Here is a 20,594-nt window from a genome sequence, read left to right as displayed (position 1 = left end):
GACCTCAGTCCCTGGCCGAGGTGGTGTTTGTCAGGGTTCCCAACTGTAAAGTTCTTCTTTTATCCCTTTTCCATACTGTACCTTTGAAAGCAAATCACTAGTCACAGTCCACACTTACAGAGTTGGGGGGTTATGCTCTATCTGCTTACGGACTGTTATTTATATAAATTATTTGGAATTCTTCCACACAGGCGATCTGTCTATTCTCTCCCAATTATTTATTCACTTATTATATCAGTGGACTCATGAATATTTATTTTACTTTGGGTTATAATCCAACTACTTTATTTTCTTTCTTAAATTGTTCCAGCTTTGGCCACTGGGAGCTCTTTCAGTTGGATCCTGTGTCCCTTTGACTTACCTTCGTGTGTGTGTGTGTGTGTGTGTGTCTCACTTCCTTACTCTGGCACAAGATGCTCCAGGCTCATCTTGCATATCTCCTGTGTCCCAGTCCTAGAATCAGCCATTTCTCAAGGTGCCTTGGTTGCTCCCATGGGAGAGTGGTATTAGAAGCCAAGATCTGGGTGGTAAGTGTGCTCTTTGCTACAAGGGTGTCATTGCTTCTAAGCCCTTTCAGCCAACGGAGCAAGGAGATATGTGTGTGTGCTAAACTGTGTGTATATATATGTATCTAAAATATTTCTGTATGTTTCCATCTGTATGAAACTATGAAGCATCATGTATGAAGCTAAACATACATGTTATACATACATGTTATATGCTAACTTAAACAATTTCCCAAATGCCTTCTTAATGAATATCCTCAAACCACATTTTATTATTTCCTTAGGGTGAATTCCTAGAAGAGGAATTTCTGGGTCAGAGTATATATGCACATTGTAAGGATTTTGATGCATACTCCCCAAATGCCTTCAAAAAAAAGTTATACTAGTTTATTCTCCATGAGAAGTATAATAGAGTGCTCTTCACCTTGCACCCATGCTAAGAGCATGTATTTCAGTTTTGTTTAATGTTAACCAATTTAGGGGCACCTGGGTGCCTCAGTCAGTTAAGCATCCAACTCTTGATTTCAGCTCAGGTCATGATCTCAAGGTCATGAGATCGAGCCCTGTGTCGGATTCTGTGATGAGCATGGAGCCTGCTTAAGATTCTCTCTCCCTCTGCCCTTCTGCCCCACCCTGCTCTCTCTCTCTCTAAAAAAAAGGGGGGGGTGCCTGGGTGGCTCGGTCAGTTAAGCGTCTGCCTTCGGCTCAGGTCATGGTCCCAGGGTCCTGGGATCGAGTCCCACATCGGGCTCCCTGCTCAGTGGGGAGCCTGCTTCTCCCTCTCCCTCTGCCACTCCCCCTGCTTCTGCTCTCTCCCTCTGTGTCAAATAAACAAATAAAATCTTTTTTAAAAAAAGTTAATGTTAGCCAATTTGACAAGTAAAAAAAGTCCCTTGATACACTTAATTGCATTTGCTTAATTATCAATGGAAGCTGAACCTTCATTTATTCATTGATCATTTGTTTATCTTCTATGAATTGCCTGTTCATATCATTTTCCCATTTATATCATGATATTCTGGGTTTTTTCTTATTACTCTGTAGGAGTTACTTCTGTAATAAATTTAGTCCTTTGGCAATTATGAAACAAATATTTCTCCTAGTTTTTTATTGGCCTTTAATTATGTTAACTCTTTTTAATGTTCAAACATTTTTTAATTTTATATCATTGAATTGATTAGTCCTTGTATTACTTGTCTTTGATATTATCTTTTACTCTTTCCTACCCCCAAATCATATAAGTAGTCACCTATATTTTTCTGTCTTTTGTGATTTAATTTGTTATATTGAAATGTCTGGTCCCCATGGAATTTACTTAGCCCATGTGATAAGCAGGGATCTGTGTTCATTTTGGAGCTTCTTGTCCCGAGGGTTGGGGTGATCATACCTGCAGCGAGTAACAACACCCTGTCATCATCAGTCCTGGGAAGGCCCCTCGATGGGATTGTAAACAAAATAATACACTGTAAAAATAACTTTGGTGTTAAGAAAAAAAGAAGAAAATTATAAAAAATTAAGAAATAATTGGAAATTAAGAATAATAAAAAAACACAATATGTCAATGTTTGTGGGATGCAGGAAGAGCAGTACTTAGAGGGAAATTTAGAACTAAACACATTTATCAAAAAATAGAGCATATTAAAAAGTAGGTATTCAGCTCAATATATTGGAAAAGAACAACAAATCCAAGTACACAAAAAAGATTATTTAATAAAGATAATTTATAGAGGGCAGATATTTTTAAAATTGAGAAAAAATAGAAAAGATTAAGAAAATTAAAATGCCAATTCTTACGTTTTTATTATTTTCTGAGTGTACTGTAAGCTAGTTATGAGTTAAATCTGTGTAAGATGGATCCCTCAGTATTTAATGAGGCTTCATGTTTGACCAAGTGTGCATCCTCACATTTATTGATTGTGGAGTTCCGTATGCACCTAGCAGACCTAGCTTACTGATTGCTTATGTTTGGATCTTCAGTTTCGGTGGTTTTTGTTGGCTTGCTTGCTTGATCTACACATTTCTGAAAGGAGTGTGCCAGAATCTCCCATTATAATTGCTGATCAGTTTTTTCCCAGTGGTTTGGTAAGTTCTTTCTTAAGAGGTTTTGAGGCTGCATTGTTTTTTAGGTGTTTGTATGTTCACGATGCATATATCTTCTTGTTTTACTTTCAACAGAATATAATCTCCTTCTTTGTCCTTTATGACTTTTTCTTGGTTTAAAATAAATTTTGATCAATATTGAGATTTCTTTTCGAGAGCATATTTGTCTTGTATATCTTTTCCTATTCTTTTACTTTTACCTTTCTGTACATAATATTTAAAAAAAGTTTTTTTAAGTAGGCTCCGTGCCTAGCGTGGAGCCCAAGGTGGGGCTTGAACTCACGACCCTGAGATCATGACCTGAGCTGAGATCAAGAGTCAGATGCTTAACTGACTGAGCCACCCAGGCCTGAGCCACTCAGGCACCCCAGTATTAAAATTTTTAAATTCAATGTGTGAGTCCCATTCTCTTAATTGGTGATTTAGGTCACATACATCTGTAATAGTTACTGATATATTAAGCCCTTTCTGCCTTATGTTTTCAATGTACTGTGTTTTCTTTTCTTTCCTATTTTCAACTGGATAGGTCATATTTTCTTCTGCTAGTTTGAGATTTTGTACTTAAATCTTTGCAAGCAGTCTGGACATAACTTTCCTTTCTTTTAATTTCCTTGTCAGGTTTTTGAGTCAGGAAGTATTTCTTCTTTTTCATTCTCTGGAAGAGTTTATATAAAAGTGGTCCTGTTTCTTCCTCAGATGTTTGGAGGAAATCATCAGTGAATCAGCTGGGACTGTGATTTTTTTGTGTGGGATTAAACTTATTTAATAGACATATGACTGCTCAGATTTTCTGTTCCTCCTTGTATTGGTTTCAGTATATTGTGTTTTATGGTGAATTTGCCCATTTCATCTATATTTCCAATATGGGCATGAGGTTGCTCATATTAGCCTCTTTTTTTTATCTTGATGACTGTAGGGTCTGGAATGACACTCCCTCCTCATTCTCAGTATTGGTAATTTGTGCCTCTTCTCATTCTCATTCTTATTCAGGTTTCCTAGGGACTTACTGATTTTATTAATCTGTTCAAAGAACCAATTATGTCATTGTTAAATTTCCTTATTGTATGTTTGTCCGTTGTATTAATGCCTTCTCTTTATTATTTTTTCTTTCTACTTTCTTTGGATTTATTATGTTGTTCTTTCTTTTTCCAACTACTTGTGATGGATATTTAATCATTGATTTTCAGCCTTTCTTCACTCTAATATGGATTTAAAGCTATAATTTTCTTTCTAAGCATGACTTTAGCTGCATCTCATATATTTTGATATGTCTATTTTCACTGTTCATCCAGCTGAAAATATCTTGTAGCTTCCATTGTGATTTCTTCTTTGACCCAAGATGTAGAAGTAAAATGCTTAGTTTCCAAGTATATGAGCATTTTCTAGTTTTTGTTGTTATTGCTGCTGATGATTTTTAGCTTAATTCCACCACAGTCAAAGAACATTCTCTGGAGCAATTGTATCCTTTGAAACATGTTTTCAGTGGCTTTTCAGAACAGCATGAGTTCTGTTTTGCTGTTGTGCATTTGATGAGGATGTATACCCTCTGGCCACTGGTACAGTATTCTGCGTATGTCAATTAAGTCAAGTTTGTAGACATGGTTGCTCACATCTTCTGTGTCCTTACTGATATTTGAGTGGTTGTTCTACTAGCTATCAGATAGTTGAATTAAAGTTTCCTGTTATTATTATAGATTTGTCTATTTCTCCTTTCGGTTCTGTCAATTTTTGCTTCGTATTTTTGGAGCTATATTATTAGACGTGTAAACTTACAACTATTTTTTCTGATATAAGTGCAGCTAAGCCAACTTTCTTCTGGTTGGAGCGTGCATGTTCTTTTCCCCATGATGTTACTATACTTGTGATTTTTCTGTGCCCTTATATTTAAGGTGTATCTTCTGTAAGTGGCTCATAGTTCTAGTCTAGTCTAACTATTCTTTTAATGAGAGAGTCGGTCTTTTACATGTAAAAGTGGAAACAGAGCTTTGGATGTTGGATAAGGAACAAAATGCCCCAGACATACCCTTGACCAACTAGCAACAGATGGTCACAGTCACGGTGGGTACCCAGAGGTCAGGGTATGCAAAAGGTCAGAGGTTCTCTAATTTAAGGAAGCCCAAACTAGATTCTTGTTCAGCTGGTGAGAAATGGGAAAATGGAAAGGGATTTGTATAAAAATGATGTAAGTGAAATTCTACCTAAATCCTTTGTCGAACGGATGCCTGAGTTCTAGGCAGCTGAGACATAGTGAGGAGTGGTACTTCTTGGCTTGGGGCCACATCACTCCCATTTCTGCCCTGCGGTCACACAGCCTCCTCTCTCTGTGCCCTCCCTCTGCCTCCTCCTTATTAGGGCACAGTGATGGCATTTAGAGCCCACTCTGATAATTCAGTATAATCTTCTCATCTCAAAAGAATTAACTTAATCGTGCTGCAAAGATCCTTTTTTCCATTTAAGGTAATAGTCACAAGTTCTAGGGATTCGGTGGGCCATTATTCAGACCACCACAGTATATGAACCACAAAGTATTTAAGATGTGTACACAATGAGACCAGATTTTGGAAACAAAAAACAAGAAGGGAAATCATAGGAATCAAAAGTGTGTGCACAAGAGACAGAGAGAAGGAATGAGAAGGAGTGGAAATGCCAGTAGCCACCAGAAGCTGAAAGAAGCTAGGAATGGACTCTTTCCCTTGAGCATCAGCAGCAGTGGGATCTGCTGCCCCTTGATTTTGGCCCAGTGATTCAGATTTCAGCCTGCTGATCTCCAGAACTATGAGGGAATAAACATCCCTTGTTTTAAGCCACCAAATTTGTGGTAATTTCTTATAGCAGCCGAAGGAAACGAACGTATAAGCCAACCTCTCTAAATTCTTTCAGGCTCTAGGTATGTTAGTTCATGGGACATCTACTCTGTATCTACTTATTAGTGACCACTTTGCAAGTAAACACAACTAGTGAAGATCTTACACTTTTTTTTCCTGGTATGCAAGGTGACATAATGCAGGTGACGTTATTCCCTGTCATTGTATTAAAGCCCAACCATGTGGAGGCAGAGAAACTTGCTCTTCACAAAGGCCCTAGAGGCTCCCCACACCTGGAATTGGTGATGGGAGGCATAGTGTGCTGTTCAGTGGGGAGAACCCACATTAAAAACTGGGAGACCAAAGCCAATCGGTTGAAAATCTGCACGGCTGTGTCAGTATCAGACACATTGGGCTTCAGGACAAGGAATATTCCCAGGCACAGAAAGACACTTCATAAAGAAAAACAAGTCCTAAGAAGAGAGTCTCAAAGCCATGAAGCAAGCCTGACAGGACTGAAGGGAGAGAAGACAGACCCACAAGCGGGGCTCGAGATTTCAGCACTACGTTCTCAATAATTGACAAGAACAAGTACAGGGAAAATCAGAAGCTGAATAACATTATCCACCAGCAACCGCAGAATATGGTTCTAAGTGCGCAAGGAAGCATTCATCAAGATACAGGTCTCAATAGGCTTAGAAGAATTGAAATCAAGTGAATATGTCCTATAAAATAGTGGAATTAAATTAAGAACAAAAATATATATATAAGAAATTTCCAAATATCTGGAAGATGAAGGATATATTTCTAAACACATGGGTCAAAGAAAAAAGTCACAAGGGATATTAGAAAGTGTTTTAAGCTCAGGGCGCCTGGTGCACGACCCTCAGTCTCAGGGTTGTGAGTCCGAGCCCCACATTAGGCATGGAAAGTACTAAAAAAAAAAAAAAGGAAAAGAAAACTTTTTTAAAAAAGAAAATATTTTGAGCTAGATAAAAACACAACATGTCAGAAATTATGGGATGCAGCTGAAGAAGTACTCAGAAATTTGTGGCATTAAACGCTTATATTAGAAAATAAGAAAAGTCTATGATAAAAGCTTTAAGCTTCCACCTTAAGAAGCTAGAAAAATAAAAGCAACTTAAATCCTTAGTAGAAGGAAGATAGGAGGTGCAGAAATCAATGTAATAGAAAACAGAAAAATAGAGAAAATCAAAGAAACCCAAAGCAGGGTTTTTGAAAAAATGAACAAAACTGATAAACCCCTAGGGAGACTGGTGCGGGGTGGGGGAATGAAAAAGGGCACATCAACATGAATTCTACAGATATTAAAAGAATACTAGGGAAATATAATTAACAACTTTATGTCCATAAGTTTGATAGCTCAAATTTCTTGAAAGATACAAATTACAAAAACTGATACAAATATGAAACAACTTGAAAGCTTTTTATCTATTAAAAAAGTTGATTTTATAATAGAAACCTTCCCAGTGCTATATGACTTCACTAGTAAACTCTATCAAACATTTAAGAAAGTAATGCCATCCTTTATAAATATTTTCAGAAAAGAAGAGTGAATATTTCTCCAGTCTTTTTATGAGGCCAGAATTACCTTGATTCTAAACAAAGATATTGCACAAAGAGAAAACTGCAGACCAGTAGACCTCATGATCATAGAGGCAAAAATTCTTCACAATATTAACAAATCAAATCTAGCAATGTAGAAAAAGGACAGTACTCCATGACCAATTGAAGTTTATCCAAGGAATGCACCGTTAGTTTAACACTCAAAAATTAATGTAATTAATGATATTAAGAGAATAAAGGAGAAAAACCACATAATTATCTCAATAGATGCAGACAGGGACTTGACAAAATTCAAGATCTATTCATTATAAAAATATAAAAATTTTTAGTGAGCCAGAAATAGAAAGGGGATTTCCTCAATATGATAAAAGGCATAGATGAAAAACCTATAGCTAACATCTTAGTTAGTGGTGAAAAAAATTATTTTTCCAAAGAATAGGAGCAAGGCAAGAATGTCTACTCCCACAACTTCTATTCAACATTGTGCCAGAGGTTCTAGCCAGGGCAATAAAGCAGAGGTAGGCAATAATAAAAATAAAGGGGATGCAGTTTGGAAAGAAAGAAGTAAACTATCTTTCCTTGCAGACAGCATCATCATGTACACAGAATATCCTAAGAGATTGACAAAAGATGCTACTAGAACCAACAAGAATATTTAGCAAGGGCATAGGAAACAAAGTTAATGTATAAGAATCAATGGTATTTAGGGGCACCTGGGTGGCTCAGTCAGTTAAGCATCTGCCTTCGGCTCAGGTCATGATCCTGGGGTCCTGGGACAAAGTCCCACATGGCATCAGGCTCCCTGCTCAGTGGGGGGTCTGCTTCTCCCTCTGCCCCTCCCCCTGCTCATGCTCTCTCTCTCTCTTGAATAGTCTTTTAAAAAAAAAGAATCAATGGTATTTATGTATAGTACACTAAACAATTGAAAAAAATTTTAAAGTAAAACAATACGATTAAAGTATCATCCAAAAGCATAAGATACTCAGGGATAAATTTAACAATGTATGCGTGTGACCTGCACACTGAAAACTACAAATATTGCGGAGAGGAATTAAGACCTAAACAATGGAGAGACATATACTGTGGTCATAGATTGGAAGACAATACTGTTGTCAATTTGCCCCAAATCAACCTGTAAATTCAGCATGATCCCAATCAAAATCCTAGCAGGATTTTCTTGCAGAAATTAACAAACTCATTCTAAAATTTATATGGAAATGCAAAGAGCCTGGAGTAACCACAATTTTGAAAAGGAGGAACAAATTTTGAAGACTTTTACCTGACTTCAGAACTTGCTATAAAGCTATAGTAATCAAAACAGTGTGTTATTAGTGTAAGAATAGCTACATCGATTATTAAAACAGAACAAAGTCCAGAAACAGGCCCTCACGTATATGATTAATTCACTTTCAACAGAGGTGCCAATGGAATTTGGTGGGGAAAGAATAATCTTTCCAGTGATGCTGGAGCACCTGGATATCCACTTAGAAAAAATGAGCTTTGATTCTTACCTCACACCATATACACAAATAAACTCAAAATGGATCATAGATCTAAACATAAAAGTTCAAACTATAAACATTCTAGAAGAACACAAAAGAGAAAAAATCCTTTCATGTTTGGGACAAAGATTTCATAGACAGGACACCAGAAGTACCAGCTACTTAACTGAAAAATTGATAAATTGGGCTGCATCCAAATTTAAAAGACCTGCTCTAGTACTACACCAGTAGACAATGAAAAAGCAAGCGACAGACTAGGAGAAAATATTCATGGTACACATCTCTGACAACAGATGACTGTCCAAATGTGTACAAAACTCTTACAACTCCATGATAGGAAGACAACCCTCAAAAGATTTAAGCAGACACTTCATAAATGCCAATAAGCACGTGGAAATATGTTCAATATCTAGTTATCATGGAAATGCAAATTAAAACCACAATTAGATACCTCTCCATACCCACAGGAATGGCTAAAACTAAAAAAACTAATAATCACTGTTGGCAACAATGTGAAGCAACCACAACTCTCATATGGTGTAGCTGGGAGTGTAAAATTGTCAACCATTTGGGAAAAAATAATCCTTTCTTATAAGGTAAACACACATTTAACATACAAGCCAGCAGTTCCACTCTTAGGTATTTATCCAAGAGAAATAAACATACATGTGTAAACAAAGACTTGAGTCAAAATTCCTACTAGCTGTATTCACAGTAGTCCTAACTTAGAAAAATCCATGTCTATCAACAGATGATTGATATGCAGATTGTGTCAAAGGAAAATTATCAGCAAGGAAAAGAAATGAACTAAGGATATACACAGCAATGCAAGTCTCAAAAATATTATGCTATCTGGCATGGAAATAGACACATCAATTAATGGAACAGGATAGAGAGCCGAGAAATAAACCCACGCTCATATGGTTGATTAATCTATGACAGAGGAGGCAAGAATATGCAATGGGAAAAAGACAGCCTCTTCAACAAATAGTGTTGGGAAAACTGGACAGCCACATGCAGAAGAATGAAATTGGTCCACTTTCCTACCCCATACACAAACATAAATTCAAAATGGATTAAAGACCTACACGCAAGACCTGAAACCATAAAGCCCCTAAAAGAAAACACAGGTAGTAATCTCTTGAACACCAGCCTTAGCAACATATTTATGGATATGTCTCCTGAGGCAAGGGAAATAAAAGCAAAAATAAACTATTGGGACTACATCAAAATAAAAAGCCTTTGCACCGGAAAGGAAACCACCACCAAAATGAAAGGGCAACCTACTGAATGGGAGAAAATATTTGCAAATGATATATCTGATAAGGGGTTACTATCCACAATTTAAAGGAACTTATACAACTCAACACCAAAAAATAACAATAATAATCAAAGTTTTTAAATAGGCAGAGAACCTGAATAGACATTTTTCCAAAGAAGACGTGCAGATGGCCAACAGATACGTGAAAAGATGCTCAACATCACTCACCATCAGGGAAATGCAAATCAAAACCGCAACGAGATATCACGTCCCACCAGTCAGAATGGCTAGAATTAAAAAGACAAGAAACAACAGGCATTGGTGAGGATGTGGGAAAAAAAGAACCCTCGTGCACTGTTGGTGAAAATGTAAGTTGGTGCAGCCGCTGTGGAAAACGGTATGGAGGCTCCTGAAAAAGTTAAAAATAGAAATACCATATGATCCGGTAATTCTACTACTAGATATTTACCAAAACAAAAGGAAAAGACTAATTTGAAGACACAATGCAATGCAATGCAATGTTCATTGCAGCATTATTTACAATAGCATAAAGATATGGATGCTTCCCAAGTGTCCATCAATGGATGAATGCATAAAGATGTGGTATATAAAATATATACACATACTGGAATATTAGTCAAACACAAAAAAGAATGAAATTTTGCCATTTGTGACAACATAGATGGACCCAGAGGGTATTAAGTTAAATGAAATAAGTCAGACAAAGACAAATACCATATGATTTCACTTATATGTGGAATCTAAAAAACAAAACAAATGAACAACAAACAAAAAAACTAGAAACAGACTCATAAGTACAGAAAACAAACTGGTGGCAGCCAGACAGGATGTGGATGGGGATGCATGAAATAGGTGAATGGGATTGAGAGGTCCTCACTTCCAGTTATAAAATAAATAAATCATAGGATGAAAAGGGCAACACAGGGAAATATAGTCAATGGTATTGTAATAACACTGGTGACAGATGGGGACTCCACTTACTGCGGTGGGCACTGGGTAATGTATGGAATTGTTGAATCACTACGTTGCACATCTAAAACTAACATAACATTGTATGTCAACTATTCTTCAATAATAAAAATTTTTGAACTATATTAAGCTGAGTGAAAGAAACCAAACATAAAAGAGTATGTACCATATGCTTCCACTGATACAACGTGTAAGGGAAATCTAATCTGCAGTGGTGGTAACTGTATGTGCACCTCCTGGGGCTGCAGAAGTGGGGGTGGTTTGACTTCAGAGGGCACAAGGCAACATTTTGGAGTGAGTATCTTGATTGTGCTGGTGGTGATACAGGTGTATGCATTTTTTAAAAATTCGTTGGACTGGGGCGCCTGGGTGGCTCAGTCGGTTAAGCGTCTGCCTTCGGCTCAGGTCATGATCCCAGGGTCCTGGGATCGAGCCCCACATGGGGCTCCCTGCTCCGCGGGGAGCCTGCTTCTCCCTCTGCCTCTGCCTGCCTGCCTGCCTACTTGTGCTCTCTCTCTCTCTCTCTGTCAAATAAATAAATAAAATCTTAAAAAAAAATAAAAATAAAAATTTGTTGGACTGTACTCTTAAAATGGGTGCAATTTATCACGTGTTAACTATACTTGAATAAATTAATTTTTAGAAACCAATAAAAGAAAACACCAGGAAACCTGGCCCTCTCTGCCGACCACACCAACCTCCACTTGCAAGTTAGCCTTCAGCCTGCATCCCAAAACAGTCATCCTTCTTTGTGTTATGCTGCTTCACACACTTCTCCTGCACGAGAAAGGATCAGCTGACTTGGCCTTGGGGGGCTGTGGGGGTGGCTCACTACCCCGTCACCCAAAAGCAGAATCCCTCTGAGTTATCAGGAGCCGGAGGCCCTGCCCCACTATGGCCAGCAGAAATCCACACACAGAACTTGGCTTTGGCCTCTTGGCCATTTTCATCCTTTTTCGTGGGAACATTGTGTTTCGTTAGGGTGTTAGCTCTTCATCTCTGATCCATATTATGAATATTTTCTCCTAGTTTGTTGTTTGTCTTTTGTCTTCGCTTATGGTATCTTATGCCACACAAAAGACGTGGGGTTTTGGGTGGTGGTGATCTATCCACCCTTCCTTTCTCCACATCTAGACTTGAAGTCACGGTCAGAAAGCCTTCTCCTACATCCAGGTTACAGAGGAGATTGCCGTGTTTTCTGGTGCCCTTCTCCACACCGCTCTGCAGCAGTCCCAGAACCATGTACCAGGAATCCCGTCTTTGTTCCAGGGGACTTCCGCATGTCGTCGAGTCTGGCCCTGAGCTCTCTGTCCTGCTCTGGTGCCCTGGCTCTTCACGTGCCTACCACACCACCGCACTCTACAGAGTTTGCTGCCTGTCTTAATGTCTGGGCGGCTCTCCTGTTTGCGAGCCTTTATATCCCTCATGAATGTTAGCTTCTAGTTCTAGGGAAAAGCTTGTTGGTATTTTTATTGAGATCGCATTAAATACACAAATGAGCGTAGGGAGAGCTGACATCTTAATGATGTTGAAACATTTCAGTCAAGAACAAGGGATGCTTTTCCATTCAATCACATCTACTTTTGTGTCTTTCAGGAAGTTTTAAAGGTTTTTCATATAGGTGTGACACATTTCTCGTTGTTTATTCCTAAGTATTTTATCTTTTTCGTTGAAGTTGTAAATGAGGTCCTCTCTTCCATTGTATCTTCATTCTGTGGTTATTGGCATACATGAAGGCTATTGACTTGCTATGCTAATTTTATTTCCCACTACTTTATGAATTATTTTATCATTGATTCTCTAGGGATTTCCAAAATACTACCTTGTCATCTGCCACTAGAGATAGATTTCTTCAAATTTTCCAATTCTTATGCCCCTGATAATTTGGCTAATACTTCCAGAACAATGTTAAATAGTACTGGAGGTAGTGAGGACCCTTGCCTTGCTTCTGACCTTAGTAAGAATGCCTCTGGTGTTTCCCCATATAGTAAAATGACAGCTTTAGGATTGGGGTGTGTGTTTTACAATTTTAAGGAAGTATCCAACAATCCCTTTTTTCCCAAGAGTTTTTATTAGGAGTAGGTGTTGATCAATATTCATAGGAGGTAGGGTCTGTCATTTTCCTTTATTATACTCTATCTTGTTTTGGAATAACTGTTATATATACTTAATAAAATACACTTTTCTTCATTTTCTATGCTCTGAAGCAATTTAGACAGCTAGGAACTCTCTGGTCTCTGAGGTTTGATAGAACTCCCCTTTAAAACCATCTGGGCCTCGAGGGCTTTATAAGGTAGTTCCTTAATAATTTTCTGTTTTTTCTTTAGACATTCTTCTCTGGTCTGTTTAACTTTCGTCTCTACCGGGGCAAATTTTTGCAACTGTGTTTTCTTAAGAAATGTCCATGTCCACCCAAGTTTTTAAATTTATTTGCATAGAGTTCTGCAAAATAACTTGTTAGGATTTTTTTAACTTCTTGCATATGTTTAGTTACCTTCCCTTATTGTTTCTTATTTTGTATATCTGTGCTTGTTCCCTTTTGATTAAACCACCCAATGATTTGTCTTATTTTATTTTTTACAGGAACCAGGATTTTTATTTATTAATTTGATCTAGTGTTTTGCTGTTCCCTACTTCATCAATCTCTGTTCCCATCTTTATTCTAGCTTTATTATTTCCCTCCTGTGTGTTCCTTTGATTTGCTTTGTTGTTCTTTTTCTTATTTTTTGAGTTGAAAACCTGGTTTATGTACAGTTGACTCATGACCAACATGGGTATGAACTGCATGGTCTATTTACACGAGGATTTTTTTGCTTCAGGACAGTACTGTAGATGTATTTTCTCTTCCTTATGATTTTCTTTTTTTTAATACTAATAAATAACTAAAAGATTTTATTAGAATTACAGTTGTGTTTCCACTAATGTACTTCCCTGGTCCAAGATCCCACATTTTTAGTTTTATGTCTCCTTAGTCTCATCTATATCTGTGATAATTCTTTTAGTTTTTTCCTTGCCTTATGATTTTCTTAATAACATTTTCTTTTCTGTAACTTACTCTATTGTAAAAATACAGTATATGATACACGTAACATGCAGAATGTGTGTTGATCGACTGTTTATGTCATGGGTAAGGCTCCTTGTCAACAGGAGGCTATAAATAGGTAAGTTTCGGGGGAGTCAAAAGTTAAGCCTGGACTTTTGGCTGTGCAGGGATCCGCACCCAAACCCTGTGCTGTTCAAGGGCCGACTGCCCTTTCACTCTTTCACTGTTATTTAAATAAGTGTTTAGGGCTACAAAATCTCCTCACTGCTTTACATATAATCCACTGGGTCTGACATACAGTGCTTTCAGTAGAAGTTACATAACTTCTGTTTGTATTTTTCTTCACCCAAAAGTCATCTGAAAGAAGTGTTTTTTGTTTTATTTCTAGGTAGATGGGATTTGGTTTGGTTTTTTGTTTTGTTCTGTTTTGCGGGGAGGGGCTTTGGTTTTAATTTTTAGTTTTCTTGCACTGTGATCAGAATGTTATTTTAATATTTCTGCTTTGTGCAACCTTTTGATGTTTTCTGTGTGTCCTAATGTATGATGGGTTATTGAGTGTGCCTTATGTGCTTAGGAAGAAAGTATATTCTCTATTATCAGAGCATGGTTTCTTTCTATGTCCATAATATCTATTGATTGATTATGCTGTTTGGATCTTGTCACACTTTGGGAAGAAGCAGGTTCTGGGAGCATTTAATGCTGCTTTGTCAGACAACTCCTGACTCTACAGCACTGAGGAGAGGTCACCTATGGGCTTGGTTGTGGGCGCCCTGCTCTAAAACGCTCCCTTCTTCCTTCCTTGCAGCTGCCATCCGAGGGTCTGTCTGGGCCCTTGTCACAGATGGTCCTGGGCAAGAAACAGGGAAAGCCAGTCCCAGCAAGTTTTTCAGCAGTGTCTTTGCCGAGCAGGCTTGGAGCACCTGTAGGATTTCCCAAATAAAGGGAGGGAGGGGGGACGGTGACCTAGGAGTTGACACATATTTGTTCTGAGCATGAATGCATGTTGGCTTTTTGCTTCTCATCTAAATAAAGCTGTTAATGATATCAAGTTCAAGGGTGAGATAAACAAGTGGGCAAAATGTCTTAACACAGTGGAAAAAGCACAAAGGATACATTGGTACTTAGAAATCACGTGGTAAAAATTAGTGAGCTCTTAGACGCCAGTGAACATGGTAAAGTAGGCGTCTCTGAGGTTCTTTCCCCCTAGGAGAAACATCAAAAAAATCAAGCAAAAACTGTCAGAACCAACTTTGTCAGAACTCTGAAAAACAGTCAACAGTTTACAGCAACCAAGGAAATGCTGAATCAAGAAAAAGGCAACCGCAGACCGTGGAAGAGCTTTGTGGCGTTTGCCCTTGGTGCACCCCCGCGTGGGACCCAGGTGCCTGGCTCCAGAGCAAGCAGACCTTGTGTGCAAAGATTGGCATCTAGTCTGTTCTCACAGCAGACTGACGATAGGCATTGTCTCTCCTAACTCAGAACTCACTTGGGGCAGACAAGTTGGGGGCACTGCTGGAGAACATCGTGAGGTGAACAGCATGCAGCTGCTTGAAGTACAGGATGACAGGCAAGGCAAATAACCGAGCACTGAAAGCTTGGGGGGAGCAGCTGGGGAGAACTTGGGGACCAGGTGCCGGGGTGGTCCGGTCGGTGGAGCGCCCTACTCTTGATTTCAGCTCCGGTCGTAATCTCCGAGTGGTGGGATCGAGCCCCATGCCAGGCTCCACACTCAGCGGGGAGTCTGCTGGAGATTCTCTCTCCCTCTCCCTCTGCCCCTCCCACTTGTGCACCCACTCTCTCTCTCTCCCTCCCTCTAGAATAAATAAATCAATCTTAAAAAAAAAAAAAAAAGAACTGCTTGAGCCCTCAAAGCTGTGAACAGCAGAAAATTTAGAGAGCCATATGCATGCGCAGGGCAGCTCACACACTCGGGAAAGACCCAAGAAGACCCCAGGCTTGCTTGGGGCTGGTGTCTAGGCCAAGTGTCAGCTGGAAGTGAAGGCTCTGGCAGAGCTGCCCACAGCCCAGAGCTGAGCCGACCCACAAATATTGGGACAGGTTCCCTTTTCCCTTTCTATTTCCCGCCTCCTGAATCTGAAGCGCCTGCTGTCAGAGATCCCTGTACACCTGAGCCTCACGGCTGCACGCGGGTGGCTGGCAGGGAGGAGCGGCTCCAGGCGCCCACCAGCCCCTGGGCTGCTTCAACGTGTCAGCTTTACCCTCTGCATACCACGCCCGCAGGACGGGCTCGCCCACCAGCCCCTCCATCTCTGTAAAGGCAAGGCTGAGGCTGCTCATCCATCCTCCTCGGCCTTCGGAGGCGTCCACTGGGCTCCTAGGCCCAGGCCCCCTCGCCCCGGGGGGAAGGCTTTCCTCAAGTTGGTTTGTACTCCTTTGGTGGAAGCACTTTCGGTTTTTGGTGTGCGACACCCGGGAATGTGGCCTGCTAGGCCTCAGCGTCAGCCTCTGTGCGGAGAACCGTGCCGAGCCAGATGTGCAGGGGCTGAATTCCCCCTCCCCATGGACAGGTTTGAAATGGTTAAGAGCCTGCAGAGAAAGAGCTATGACAGGTGGCAAGTGGCTTGGACTCATGCGGCCCCCTCTGCAGACAGGACGCTGATGGGCTTGACCACATGCCATCTTTCCACACAGGAAGGACATTACCCCAGAGCGTGTGACACATGCAGACCGGGAGCAGACCAAGAAGGTGGTGTACTCGGCGGTCTACGGAGCAGGTAGGCTGCAGGCCAGTCTCGGTGTCATCTGTAGGCTGGATGGAGCTGGCTCTTGTCCTGTGTCTGTGTTTAACTGTGGCTGTGCCTTAGGGACATCATTCTTGAGCCCCCAGAGCTCACTTCTGTGAGTTTGTGAGTGTCATTTACAAAACCCTGATGACATCTGAGATGCACCAGAAACCAGTCAGACCACCATCAGCTCCTTTAGCGTCCAGCCAGCTGAGAGAACAGAGGCACAGAAGTGACTGTAGACCACGGTTGCCCAGCCAGGAGGGATGCTGCAGGGCTGAAGCCCGACCATGTAGCCCCACTCCTACATCACACGGCTGTGCTGGGGGCCACTTCTGGGCTTTGAGATGCTCGTGGAGACCCCATCCTAACCTGACCTCCACCCCACCACCCAGGGCCTGAGGCCGAGCAGGCCTCCCTTCCTCTCCCTCCGATTTCCTGACCGTGGCTTATTAAATTCTGTTTAAACTTTTTTCTCCCTCTACGTCATGCTGAACCAGTGGGACCTCACGTCTCCTCAGGACAGCAAGGGAGAGGGTATGAAGGAGCTGTAGGCCAGCCAGCCCCTCCTGAAGGAAGGGCCCATCTGGCTGTGCAGACCGTCTTCTTTGGATCAGTCCTGTTTGAGCAGCAAGTCCCGTGCAAAGACACTGAGGAGAATTCCTCTCCCTGCCACGGAGACCCTTCGTTCACTCAAGGAAAGGCAGCAAAAGGGGCGGGGCTTCCAGCACAAGAACATCCAGGCAGACGTGTCATCAATTATCTTTAAGAACCACCTCGTACCTCGGCATTGTGACCGTGGTGCCGGGGAGTGAGCAACTTGCGTAGGACGGGTCTGGAAGGCGCCTCCCGCCGGCCAGCCCGGCTCCGGTCCAGGCCCTCCCCAGTCCACAGAGCTCACCCTCACGCCTTCCTCTTGGCTTTGCGGTCCCCTTCTGGGCCGTCCTTGACCACTGTATCAGCAATCCGCTTCCGGTAACATATTCATGATCGGTGTCCGTGGGTCTCCAGGGCTGCGGTCTCACCGGCAGCTCCACCAGGGAGCACGTCAGCAGCCCTCAGGTCTTGCCACTTGGGGCCCCCAGTGTAGGCAGAGCCCGCCGCACAGTAGCTGTGTTCTTCAGAGCCGGCAGGACGGTGCTGCACACTTATTACACAATCCCAAGTCAGTACCTCCGTGACCGTTGCTGTGCCGCTGCTTAGAGGCAGGTCTGCCCACCCCCCAGGGGAGGGTCACACCAGGGTGTAAAGACCAGGGGGCAGGGCCACGGAGGCCACTTTAGAGTCTGCTGCACACCCCTTTCCAAGCTTGGGTCCCCGGTGCAGTGCCCGACTCGACCTCCTCCTCCAGGAAGCGCCCTGCTTCCCCCGGAGCGCCACCCACTCTCCCAGCCCGTGGAGCCCCACAAAGCAACTCTGCTGGCTCTGCCTGTGGCTAGGCACACAGCAGGTGCACAATACATACTTACCAAACAAATTCTCAAACTGTGTAGTCCTTTGACCCTACCTGTGAAAACATTTTGTGTACTGTTTTTGGGAAACAGGCTAAGAGACTTTGTTTGAAAGAATTGAACTCAGTGGTGATGGTGGGATGACTCAGACTGGCTCGGTCTGGCTCCTCTGCCGGGCCTCCCTCTGCCGGGCCTCCCTCTGCGGCGCTCCTGAACCTTCCTGGGCTCCTCTGCCGGGCCTCCCTCTGCTGGGCCTCCCTCTGCTGGGCCTCCCTCTGCCGGGCCTCCCTCTGCTGCGCTCCTGAACCTTCCTGGGCTCCTCTGCTGGGCCTCCCTCTGCTGGGCCTCCCTCTGCTGGGCCTCCCTCTGCCGGGCCTCCCTCTGCTGCGCTCCTGAACCTTCCTGGGCTCCTCTGCCGGGCCTCCCTCTGCTGAGCTCCTGAACCTTCCTGGGCCACTGTGGGGGGGTGGGCAGCCTGTCCCCAAATTATAGTACATCTTGGTGCCACGCATCCTTGCTCCAGAATCTGCGGGCAGAATGTTGACCCCGCTTCCTGGCAGGCAGCGCGGGCTGGAGTCCTAACTCTGTCCCTCCTGGATCAGTGACTTTCTGCAGGAAGGTCCCTCCACCTCTGTGCCCTAGTCACCTCCCAGTCGGTGAAGAGCTGGCTTGTTGGAGTGGGCCTGGCACCAGCCGACTCTCATCTTTGGCGTCAGCCACCACTCCAGCACCCGTACACAGCACCAAGCGACAGGCATCTGTGTGCGGTGGTGGGGCTGCCACCTTGGCTGGAGCTGCCAGCGAGCGATGGGCGGGAGTGTGCGGGACACTCGGCGCAGCTTCATGCAGACGGCAGGATGCACCCAAGTCAGTCTTCACTTCTGTCGGTTTGGCACCTTCTGGAGTATGCACTTTATTTTTGCCGGAGAGGAAAAGAGCTCCACTTGGTAAATAAGCAGTGAGTCATCAGCCGTGATGTTGGTGAAAAGAGTAATTTGGCTGCTTTTAGCCCTGATGGTGACACAGTTCCCACCCCGAGCCTCCGTTTCTGCTGTTCCCGCTGTCACGGGCCAGCTCCACCACAGATGACCAAGCCTCTGCCGGTGTCGGCACATGGCTGTGCTGTCCTCCCCACGGGCGAAGCCAGAGTCTTGTCGGGCGAACCCACTGGGTCTCCTGGGCTGCTGGGGGCCCTCTGGGAACGCAGCACAGACGCTTCCCACCAGCTGGCTTTCATGGTTGCGATGATGTGTTTTCACTGGGGGTCTGGAAGCGGCTACTCTGAGTGCTGGGGGCACCTCCTGGGTCGGTGCAGTCGGCGTGAGGACCACAGTGAGAGACAGCTGAGGAGAAGCCGGACTGTGACATGAGCAGAGAAGGGGCTCGAGAGGGACTTCACATCTGTGCGGCCCCGCTGTGGCCCACGGGTGGGGCAGCCTGGTCCCCACCCCTCCCCCAGATTCTGCCAGAAGGGCCATCCCTGCCAGAATGATGGTGACCACCACAGAGCCGCTGTTCCCCAGGGGTCTCGCCCAAAGGGGTGACTGCCGGCTCACTGCCCCTCCGTCAGCCACCTGCCAACTAACAATGCACCCCAGCTAGCCCAGTCCTGCTCATGGCCCCTCTGAGGCCCCTCCAGACACGCTTGGGTCTTGCTCTGAGCTCCCACTGCTCCTAGAGTCCATTGAACCCTTGATTCTCCTCAAGGTGTTCAGCGTTTAAGTTTGCCTCCACGTCCAATCATATTCGATCAGCAGGCACCCATTGTTCCTAGGGGCTGACATTTGTCACCAGAAATGCATAAGCAGGCCCAGGAGGACATCGCTGAGTGACAAATGCCCCAGAGTCATTGGTGCCAGGTAGGGCCGGGAGAGGCGGGGCAGGCTGCTGGTTCTGAAGGATGTGGAGAGTTAGTCGGGGCTGCTCTGGTGAGAGCAGCCAGCACTCCTGGAGGCCACAACGTGCCAGGTGCTCACTAGGCCCCAGAGCCACAGACAAGAGGGAGAAACTATTAGCAAAAATGCGAGGGGCCAAAGAACACTTGGAGAAAAGGGAGTGAAGACGGTCTTCCTAAAACTAAAGATGCAGCTCACAAGCACACAACGTAATTCGCCGTCTGTGGGAAGAGGAAGAGTCACATCCCGCGCTCATCTAGGATTTCAGAGATTAGGACTGGTTGTGCTCCCACCAGGGGGGTGCTTGCTCTCAGGGGGACAAACCTGCCTGCAATTACATCTCAAAGAGCAGAAACCCCATCAAGTGAACCAAAGCATGAAGGACAGTTGTGTGAAAGGGGCCACTCTCCGTGAAGCATGGAACACAGGCCCTCATGGTGTCAACGGCCATCCTGCTGAGGTGCCTGAGTGTGACAGGCCCACGGAAGGGTGCAGGAGCAAGAATCAGAGAACTGTCCAGACGCTCCATCTCTTTCCCAGTCTCTGTCTTCTTCCTTTGCAGTCACTGCATTTTTTGTTCCTCTGATAAAAAGGCTTCTTCACGTGCAGGACCTCGGCCAACTGCTGCCCTTCTGACCTCCCCACATCTCTCCCCAGTACAGGAAAGGAATCCTTTCTGGGCCACACATACTGAGGAGTGTGACTTGTGCA

The 20,594-nt window shown here is 43.4% G+C and overlaps 1 protein-coding gene across 1 annotated transcript in view; it reads left to right on the top strand.

Moving 5' to 3' along the window:
- Positions 1–20,594, top strand: part of POLN (DNA polymerase nu) — a 142,946-nt gene that overhangs the window by 107,254 nt on the left and 15,098 nt on the right. Inside the window, exon 19 of the mRNA XM_025887208.2 lies at positions 16,446–16,528. Coding sequence (XP_025742993.1) covers positions 16,446–16,528 — 83 coding nt within the window. The remainder of the gene's footprint in view (positions 1–16,445; positions 16,529–20,594) is intronic.

Source organism: Callorhinus ursinus, unplaced genomic scaffold, assembly GCF_003265705.2.
Source record: "Callorhinus ursinus isolate GAN/ISIS: 27379988/994484 unplaced genomic scaffold, GSC_fseal_2.0 scaffold4, whole genome shotgun sequence".
In the NCBI taxonomy this organism is placed as follows: domain Eukaryota; kingdom Metazoa; phylum Chordata; class Mammalia; order Carnivora; family Otariidae; genus Callorhinus; species Callorhinus ursinus.
This window is presented reverse-complemented; position numbering and strand designations above follow the sequence as displayed.